The sequence below is a fragment of the Microcebus murinus genome, chromosome 26 (assembly GCF_040939455.1).
Source record: "Microcebus murinus isolate Inina chromosome 26, M.murinus_Inina_mat1.0, whole genome shotgun sequence".
In the NCBI taxonomy this organism is placed as follows: domain Eukaryota; kingdom Metazoa; phylum Chordata; class Mammalia; order Primates; family Cheirogaleidae; genus Microcebus; species Microcebus murinus.
The window spans coordinates 5,208,356-5,219,162 of record NC_134129.1 but is presented as its reverse complement, the minus strand read 5'-3'; the positions used below and the strand labels follow the sequence as shown (position 1 = coordinate 5,219,162).

The 10,807-nt window shown below is 34.4% G+C and overlaps 1 protein-coding gene across 1 annotated transcript; it reads right to left on the bottom strand.

The window, feature by feature from the left end:
- Positions 1-205: 205 nt before the first annotated feature.
- On the bottom strand, positions 206-7,783 carry CSN2 (casein beta). Its single transcript, XM_075997746.1, has 6 exons — positions 7,733-7,783; positions 6,809-6,835; positions 5,811-5,831; positions 5,670-5,714; positions 4,047-4,568; positions 206-247 (listed from the first exon to the last, which is right to left on the bottom strand). The coding sequence occupies exons 1-6, from the start codon at positions 7,781-7,783 to the stop codon at positions 206-208; spliced, it is 708 nt and encodes a 235-aa protein (XP_075853861.1).
- Positions 7,784-10,807: the final 3,024 nt, after the last annotated feature.

The following is a 10,807-nucleotide window of genomic DNA, read 5'->3' as shown; positions in this document are numbered from 1 at the left end:
AAGATAAGATCCTCCAACTAAATAAAACCATCACAGAGATAGAGCAGAGAAACAAGAGAAAAGAGCAAAGCCTACAAGAGATGTGGGATTATGTGAAGAAACCTAATGTGAGGGTCATAGGGTTACCAGAAGGGGAAGAGGACAACACCCAAGGGTAGGACAAACTACTTGAAGATATAATAGAGGAAAATTTCCCAGGCCTTGCTCAAAAATCTCGATACACAAGTTCAAGAAGGTCAGAGGATCCCTGGGAGATTCAATGCAAACAGGAAGACGTCATGACATGCAGTCATCAGACTGACCAAAATATCAACTAAAGAGGCCCTTCTAAGAGCTGTAAGACGAAAGTTCAAGAAGAAACCACAAAAAGCCTCCAGCACCTAGAACAAAAGTTCACTAAAGAAATAGACACAATGAAGAAAAGTTTAACCGAACTCCTGGAAATGAAGAATCAATTCAGGGAACTACAAAATACAGTGGAAAGTCTCAAAAACAGGGTAGATCAAACAGAAGAAAGAATCACAGAGATTGAAGATAAGATCCTCCAACTAAATAAAACCATGTTACATACAAGGGAAAGCCAATTCGCATAACACCAGACTTCTCTAATGAGACTTTACAAGCAAGGAGAGACTGGGGCCCCATTCTCATTCTTCTGAAACAAAACAATGCCCAGCCTAGAATCTTATTCCCTGCAAAACTAAGCTTCGTATATGAAGGAGAAATAAAGACATTCTCAGACAAGCAAAGTCTCAGAGAATTCACCAAGACAAGACCAGCCCTACAAGAAGTACTTAAAACAGTGTTACGCATGGAACACCATAATAAAAACTCACGAATATAAAAACAACCAAAACCCAAAGATTAAAGGCCAGATAATACAATGGCTCAAGAGAGAAATCAAAGCAACAACATCCAACCCAACAGAATGAACAGTAATCTACCTTACCTATCAGTTCTCTCAATAAATGTGAATGGCTTAAACTCTCCACTCAAGAGACATAGGCTGGCTGAATGGATAAGAAAATACAGGCCAAGTATATGCTGTCTTCAGGAAACACATCTAACCTGCAAGGATGCATATAGACTAAAACTAAAAGGGTGGAGATCAGTATTCCAGGCAAGTGGAAGCCAAAAGAAGGCTGGCATGGCAGTTCTAATTTCAGATGATTTAGTTTTTAAACCAACAAAAGTAGTGAAAGACAAAGAGGGTCATTATATAATGGTGAAGCACACACTTCAACAAAAAGAGATAACAATTTTAAATATATATGCACCCAAATTAGGTGCACCCAGTTTCATAAAGCAAACCTTACTGGATCTAAGCAAATGGATTAATAGCAACTCCATAATCACCGGAGATTTCAACACCCCACTGACAGCACAAGACAGATCTTCCAAACAGAAAATTAATAAAGAAATAATGGACTTAAACAAAACCTTGGAACAACTGGATCTGACTGACATCTACAGGACATTCTACCCTAAATCCACTGAATATACGTTCTTCTCATCAGCTCACGGGACATTCTCTAAGATTGATCATATCCTAGGACACAAAGTAAATCTCAAGAAATTTAAAAAAATAGAAATCATACCATGTACCTTCTCAGATCACAGTGGAATAAAAGTAGAAATCAACTCTAACAGAAACTCACATTTCTACACAAAAATGTGGAAATTAAACAACCTCCTACTAAATGATTACTTCATAAATGAAGAAATCAAGATGGAAATTAAAAAATTCTATACTCCTACACTTCTGGTGGGACTGCAAATTAGTTCAACCTCTGTGGAAAGCAATATGGAGATACCTTAAAGCGATACAAGTGAATCTACCATTTGATCCAGCAATCCCATTGCTGGGCATCTACCCAAAAGATCCAATGACAATCTACAAAAAAGACACCTGCACTCGAATGTTTATAGCAGCACAATTCCTAATTGCTAGGCTGTGGAAACAGCCCAAGTGCCCATCAATCCAAGAATGGATTAATAAAATGTGGTATATGTATACCATGGAGTACTATTCAGCTCTAAGAAACAATGGTGACATAGCACATCTTATATTTTCCTGGTTAGAGCTGGAACCCATACTATTAAGTGAAGTTTCCCAAGAATGGAAAAACAAGCACCACATATACTCACCAGCAAATTGGTATTAACTGAACAGCACCTAAGTGGTCACATAGGTACTGCAGTAATAAGATATTGGGCAGGGGGGAGGAGGGCGGGTATATACATATATAATGAGTGAGATGTGCACCATCTGGGGGATGGTCATGCTGGAGACTCAGACTTGTGGGGGGAGGGGGGGAAATGGGCATTTATTGAAACCTTAAAATCTGTACCCCCATAATATGCCGAAATAAAAAAAAAAGAAAAAAAAAAAAGACAGGACAACTTAAATATGCTTAAGGATTATTTATTGAAATGACTGGAAAGGGAATAAATTCTGAAAGAAATAATAATAATAAGCACAATTCCAGAAGCTATTTTTATACATGTTTTTGATATGTTTTTAGTATTTTCAACTCAATATTGAACTTCTGTGATAGTAAATTAAAATTTGAAAAGTGTAAACAGTTTATGAGTAAAATTTAAATTAAATGAGTGTCATAAAGGAATGTAGAGCCAAACAAATTTGGTGACATGATGCAAAGATAGAAAAGAGGCCACGTTTCCAGTCTCAGTCAATTCTGTGGAATAGAGAGCAAATATAGAATTGGTTATGTTGTATATTATAATTATTCCCTCGCTCCATATATAATTTTGGTGTGATTAATTCATAAAAGAAATTGCTTTGCAAATATACCCTGTTGTGCCTTCCCTTGGAGACATATAAAGTTTCTATAGAACCAAATATCTGCTCTGTTGGAATTTAGTGCGATGTCTAGTCTATCATGATCACAAAAGGTTTTGTATCTAAGAATCCCAAGCTATCCTCTCTCCCCTTTTTAAACTTCTCACTAGACTGAGTAATTTTATTTTGGCTCATGAATTAAACAATTTTAAGTGAATTATGTACAAAATTTATGAAGCCTAAATTAGAAATAAGAATGTAAATTGGTCTTTAACAAAAGCTCAAATATATTTACATGAAAGTAAAAGGAAACCTATTTTCTGTTTTTCCTGAAAATAATGATAATCAAATGTAAGTATATAGGACCTGGAAAGCAAGCCAGTCAAATCTGTCAATAGTACATAATTTAATGAAATTAAAGTTATTTGAATGCAAAAGATGCATAATTTCAGGTCAGTAAATAATAGTCAACTATTGAGAATAAATTGCTAATTAATATGTAAATTTGTGAATTAATGGAATTTGCCACTATCTTGGGCTTCTGTAGCAAAATGAAATGCTAAAAGACATCAAATATAAAAATCATCAGTCTAATTTCCAAACTCCCACAACTTACCAAAAATGAGGCAGGGGCATCAATCTTGAAATCCTCTCAGACCTTGGAAAGAAACAAATACAAATAAATATAGAATTCATCTTTGGGGAAGAACACTTGCCTTAAAAATGTTGTAAGTAATGAAATAATCATCTCAATCTTTTGCCCTCATAGGTACATATAGCAAAAACAAGATGTGAACAAAGGCCTATGCACAGGGAAAACTTTGAAACCACGGAAAATAATAGCTATTTTTTATTCCAATCAGATTATCAAGTTTAATTCTGGTTTTAGTGAACTTTAATTCTCTTTATCTAAATCGAAATTCTCAGCAGCCCAATTAAATCAGAATTTCTGCAATCATTTCTTCCTAACACTCAATATCTTCTACATAGACAATCAGAACAATTATATAAGAGTCTCTGTGGGTAGGCCTACACATTGGGATTTGGGGGGAAAAAAAGTTTTCCAGGTGATTCTATTGTATAAGTAGCATTGAGAATCACTGATATAAACTATGTGCCTTTTGGATCCATTCATTATAAATCTATTATGTTAGAGATCTCACTTACTCATTCTACCAACTCATTATGAGCGAAATCATACACATTATGAGCAAAACAGAAAAGTACATAAATTTGCACTTACAATAACGGGGTTGTGGGCTGGAGCAAGTGGCTGTTGAGTCGCAGGGTAGAACTGGCGGGCGGTGGGGTTTTGGTAGAGCAGGAGGGCTTGGAGGGGCATAGCTCTCTGGGGGTAGGGCACCACTTGCTGGGGAATAGGCAGGGCTTTGGGCTGAAGAGGAGCCCACAGGGACTGAGGGGGAAGCACGGAAGTCTGAGGAATAGGCTGAGGAAACTGGGGCATCAAGGGCTGGAGCAGAGACAGAGCAAGGGCCTGATTTTTGAGATTTGGGTTTTGAGGGTCGAAAGAGGGCATCACTGGAGACTTAAGGAAGGGCATCACTTTGTGCTTGGGAAAGGCGGTCTGTTTAGATTTGGAGACTTGCATTACTTCAGGCTGAAGGAAAGTGGGCACCACAGCAGGCTGAGCAAGAGGAGGCAGGATGTTTTGTGGAAGGATAGTGTAAGGGATGGGCTCAGCAAATGGGTAGACTAGAGGCTGTTGCTGTTGGATAAAGGGGCTAAGTTTTTCCTGGCGTTCATTCTGGAAAGAAGAAAAAAGAATCTCTCAGTCCGCGATTCACCTACAATTGCCATTCATGATGAATTCATCTTCTCTCTTTTGGACAGCCATAACGAGTACAAAATCTTTCACTTGTGATTAAGAAATTATCTTGTGTCATGAAGAAAAAATGAATATGATGCTCTTGGAGGTATTTCTCCTTAACCCACTCACTTACTTCATGGATGAATAACACAGGCCAAAGTGAATCAATATTTGGGGATTTCAATATTTTTTTTTATCTTTTCCTAAGTTGTCTGCATAGCTGTAGCTGTACACTTTTTGGTCTTCAGAGAGCGTTGGTTTTCAACTTAAGTGTGTTGATAATATACCAATTTTTTTTCATGTAATGAAGGGATATTGAGTTTAAAAGCCTTAGTGGCACAACTCCAAGGTTTATTTTTGTTTTAATAAAAAATTGGTCTTAATTTGTGTCTTCAGAGAGTCACTTAACACTGGCCAACTTCTAGCATGACTTCCCTTGGGAGAAGGTAGTTTTCTCGAGTCTTTCAAGAGATATCAATTTTTGAATTTCAATTTGATTCAGAAAATATTTTGTGTGAGCACCAAATCATTCATAAACAGGGAAGCTGAAATATTATAATTATGTAAATATGTTGCTATAAATGTAATTTAATTAAATATAAAATTTTGTATTGTCCATAGGGAATAAAGATAATATGACACAAATTCTCCATTGATCTTCTACCAGCTGTCCTTTCTCCTTTCAGTATTATATTCACCTTGAGAATAAAAGGAACATAGTTCCTAACCTAGAAATGTATCTGCTAAGATACATTTTTTTAGCTGCCATTGAATCTGCCAATATACATTTACTGAAAACATACACCACTGGTAATATTATTAGTTATTTGCTCTATATTCTAGAAATTATGTGCTTAAAAATGCATTTATGTCTTAGAAAATATAATGACTTTGTTAATGTTTCATTTCTTATACTGGTTGGCAGGCACATGACATTTATTTCATCACCATTCTTTAGACTAAACATATATATTACAAAAATTTTTTTGTATATTGTACTTCACAATTTTAGAAATGTACTCATCATGAACAAATTACCTCTCTTTGCTTCTGTTCCAGATGTTTAACCTTCTCGATTTTCTGCTAAAAACAAATCATATATAAAAGAAAGTTACCATCTGGAAAAATCAAGCATAGGGAATTTCAGAAATACATATATTTTATGTATGAAAGTTTTACCTTGTCATGTGTAACAGATTCCTTCAGAAAATAGAAAATAAAATTGGACTTTTAGCGAATGATTCTTATTTTTCAGTGTAAATCAGAAACCAAAGGCATTTAATAGATTATGTGGACACCTTTAATAATATCAGGATAATTGCTAAAATATATATATATTACACTGTTCTGTATAAGCTATGTAAAGGAAAGTAAGATGAATATAGCCAAGAGGAAAAGGAAAATTAGTGAACGTAGTATAAAACGAGGCGTCTAATAGATGCTAATTTCTCTCTACAGCCATGCTTCCTCCTCTGACAACACATGATCTCTATCTAAAACCTCATCTGATTCTAAAAAACAAACACACATCAAAAACATATCCTAATAACAATTAATACATTATCTTGCAAAGAGACGAAGTATATTGATGTGCCATTTACTTAATAGGTGAGGACATGCCCAAAACGAGTGGTGCAAGAGTAAATATCTATCTGACTCTCCCAGATAGATATGAGACCACACTAAGTCTGACTGCTTCTTATTTACTAACGTGACTATTGTAATTATGCAAAATATATCTTACTGCATCTCTGCCTATCCACTACTTTGCAAGCTCTTAGCTATCATTGGCATCCCTGTCTTTTCAGGTTGTACCACAGTTCCTAGTCAACGTCTGATCTACAGAAGGTGCTCTATAAATGTTCAAAGTGAATGAAGTCAGAGTAGACAGGGTTCCAGACACAGTACTGACTGTAGGGTTCATTAAAAAGAAAAAAATGAAGCAAAATGACATAATTTCAAGTAGCGAGCCAACTTAGAAAGTTCTAGAATACTGAATACTGAATTCTCCAGATATTTATTCTGACCTTACCCTTATAAAAAGCAAGGTTACACCAGAACTTATATGTCACAACAAAGCTATATTAGCTTAACTGCTGTGATCTAACAATAGAAAGCTAGCACCACATTTACTGCTCTAAAATTAGAAAATTGCTTCTGAAAGAATGTTGTCTTACCTCACTGCTTGAAAGGCTTTCTACAGTCTGTGGGGGTAAAAAAAATCAACAATCAGCTAAGACTTCTACAACAGCAGAGAATATTATCATTGTATAGGTGGTAAGTTTTCTCCAAATAAAAATCTTACCTCACAGGATACACTGAGTTCTTGCTTCTGTAAAGATAAAAATCACCATTTTAGTTTGTGTAGCTAATTAATTATTAAATATGTTTCCTACTTAATTTTTACATCTTTTATGCAGAACTATCTCTTTTATAAATTTAAGAAATAAAAAAAAACGTTGCATGCCTTTCTAAAGACTTGAAGAGCAATTGCTGTAATGTCTTTTATGATTAATAGGTTTTTAATGGTATATTTTTATTTTACCTGAATTAAGAACAGAGTTTTTGATGGGTAACAGAAAAGGAGTTACTTCAATTTGTATCAAATACTTTTCATTATCAATATATTTATGATTATGGTTGTGATTATTGCTTATACTCCATCCTTTGGATATCTTTGGATAGATACATATAAGATTTGGCCCAGTGCTCTAGAGTAAGAGATACATATGTTTTATCACTGGAATAAGATATACTTATCTAGGTTGCACATGTGTGCAATTGTATTTGTGCAATATTATACTTTTTTGCTGTTTTTATTTTTCTTTCTTTTTGTTTTGTTTGTACTTATTGATTTGTTTGGCTTTCCTTTAGAAATGGAGGCACATTGGTGTAGAAAGCATTTGGCCCAGCTTTGGAGCCCTATATAAAGCTGTTGAAATGGTGCGTGAACATAAATGATTTTCATAGCAGCTGAAAAAGTTTTACAGAAATTCTTAATTATTTGTACAGTAAAAAAAAATGTCAGTGATGTTATTCTCTATAAGTAGCCAGATAGTCTGCTATATGCTAATTATTCAGGAATTTTTTTCTGCACATACCTCCTTTGCAAGAGCAAGAGCCACCAAGCAGGCAAGGATGAGGACCTTCATGGTTATCAAGTCCTATAAATGGGGAAACAAGGGAATGATGGTAGATTGATCAGTCAGATGTATTTTCTTATTTGTGTAGGGTTACTTTTCCTTTATAAAAAGATAATGTATAATAAAAATGTCTTCATTTTAGAAAAAAAAATACCAATAGAAGTTTTATCATATGACCTGGGTCAAAATCTACTCTGGCTCACAATTCCAAACTTCATTGCCAGCCATTCAGATTTTTTCAGCTATTAGCATTTTCCCAATCTGTTTTTTTTATATATATATATTATTCTTAATACTATGTAATTTTTTGAAAGTTATAAACATTTACAATTTTGATTTATGAATTTGTTCCTTCTTTAAAAAGTATTTCTTTATGACTTTTTATTGCCAGCCACTGTCTAGGTACTGGGTCTACAGCAATGAACAAAATATTGAAGTCTCAGCCATGATGATGTCATGATGTTCTACCGGGGAAGCCTTATCAAGAAAATACATACAAAGAAAATCAAATTTTACCTTTATCTTTCTTTTATTAAAGTAAACAATTACCATGATTATCTAGCTTAATTTTATCTCCTCATTTCCAGTAAGACTGAGATTTTCGTTTTAACATTTTCTTTATTTTGTTCCGCCCTCCAGATGCATTCTTGGACTGATAGGTTTGTTTCTTATCCATTTACACCCGCCATGCAGTCTTCATCCCCACACAGCTAATAATGTCTCCTCTTAAGGCTGTATGACTTTAAAGATCACACACTATACTTGTTCTTTTCTCACTTTTAAAATATGTGTACCGATCTCTTGATGATTTACCAAGGGTCTGGTTCTCTTGCCCAATCCCCATTCCTGGGCTACCTCTTGTAAAATATGTGTTAATACTTTTGACCAAAATGTATCATTTATTGCCTTCTTGTTAGATTTCATTGCATTTTCTATAATTTATTTTAAAAATGTTTGCCCATCCTATCACTTGATGCTTAATCTACATTCTCAAAATTTAAACTAAGTTTCAGTTCAGAAAACATTTAGTTCAAAAAACATTTCATAAAAAAGTCTCTCTTATCTGAAAAATGTCTAATATCTGAAAGCTGAAAATAATTTTCACTATTAGGGAAAATAAATATTTTTTCCAGATTTTTCTCATGGATGTTATATAATTCTTTATGAATTTTACTTAAGCTAAGACTTCCATGAGTTTCCATGTAAATTTTTATTGTCAGGGTTCAAAAAAAAAAAAAGATGTGGCACTCTGTTATAGATCATTACATGTAGGGAGGATCCCATGGCATTTTCTATATTTTATAATTAGCATTTTATATACCAAGTTTTAAGCCAGGATGTCATTATTGACTGATATGCTCTAACTACTTTTCCTTTCAAATCATCTGTTTTTGTTTTTTGTTTCTAAGTCATCTGTGCTTCATTTAGAATTTTTTACAAAGTGGAACACTTTCTTTTTAACTTAATTCTATATTTCCATGTCTCCATTATAATATCGTTTTGAAATATTACCAACTAGCTGATAATTGGGAAAGTTGGAGGTTCTAGACAAGTTTGATGAGTACACTCTTCTTCTAAAAACATTATTTATAAACTTTTAAAGTACTGCATGTCCTTAAACCACTTCTTTCTTAACTCAGTATGGTATCTCTATAAACTACCTGTTTGATAAAACTTTCCCAATAACTATTTATCTTCCATAGTATAATTTAAATATATTTGTTTTCATGGCTACGTTACGTTACAGTAAATCAAATTGGAAGACTTATTTAATTCAAAAAATGAATCTCCTCTTAATATTAACTAGACTTGTACTAAATATATATATATAAAATAATTAGTTATTACATTTCTTAGACTCACAAAGTCTTTATAATTTTTACCAAAAAGAAAATTCCTTCTAGGCACTTCTATTTTTTTAACCTAACTGTTGAAAATATTTTCAGTCTAACTTAAATACCTATATTTCAAAGATGGTATTTTGAGTAATTATATTCTTTCTATAGCTCCAACTACTTTGAAATAAAGGCTTAGGAGAAGATACTATGAATTCACATCTGAAATTCTTACCTTTTCTTCAAGATGGAGGACAAGAAGCGAAGGAGTTGCTGAGTGGATGATGGTCTTTCTGCTTTTGCGGCTGTTTATATACTGTGCTTACTGACATGCTAATTTTGTGGTTTGAAATAAAATCAATAGAGAGTTTCAATTCTGAGAAGTCCACATAATTAGAAAATGATTTCTGCCCATTATCTGTCCCCAGAAATTCTGGGGAACATTGTAACAAGGGAGCAATTCACCAGTTGATAAAGGAATCCTGTCCAGGAAATGCAATTGTCCAAGAACCAGACAATTACTGAAGGATGGTGACTCCCTGGCCCAGTGCCCAAGTTAAGGTGGACACAATTAGATCTCATTAGGGCCTAGTGGGCCTTAAGATCCCAGCTGTGGAGGCATTCTGTGTGAGCACCAGGGCACACACACATTCACAAAAAGGCCACAATTTCATGCAAACCTGAGCGTTTGCAGCACTTTATGGTGAAATGGAGAAAATGACAAGGTGACAAGTCCATGATGATAGCTTAGTCGTGTGAGACAAACTCCCAGGGCTCCTTGATTTGGCAAAAATAAACCATTCAGTTTAAACTAATTTTATACACAGGGGAAGGGAGGCATCTCAGGAATGGAAAAACAAGCACCACGTGCACTCACTAATAACTGAGAGCTAAACGATGGGCACACAGCGACACAAAGACATGTAAGGTCATTGGAAATCAAGAAGCGGGGAGAGTGGGAGAGGGTGAAGGGTCAAAAACTTACCTATCGGCTACAATGAACACTATTCTGGTGATGGGCACACTGAAAGCCCCAACGTAAGCATGATACAAGGGATCCATGTGACAAAAGCATTTATGATCCCTTAATATTTTGAAATTAAATTTAGAAATCTGTTGCACACCTTAAAATATATATAATTTAAAAGGAGCAGAAATTTTTGATTAATGTGAAATAAAAATTAATAAAAAATTCACA

What these genes read in the sequence shown, in the direction of transcription:
- CSN2 (XM_075997746.1), bottom strand. Translation starts at nt 7,783, where the DNA reads ATGAAGGTCCTCATCCTTGCCTGCTTGGTGGCTCTTGCTCTTGCAAAG. An exon ending in AAAGCCTTTCAAGCAGTGAG is followed by an intron (nt 5,832 to 6,808) that starts GTAAGACAACAT and finishes TATTTTCTGAAG; the next exon opens with GAATCTGTTACACATGACAA. An exon ending in AATCTGTTACACATGACAAG is followed by an intron (nt 5,715 to 5,810) that starts GTAAAACTTTCA and finishes ATTTGTTTTTAG; the next exon opens with CAGAAAATCGAGAAGGTTAA.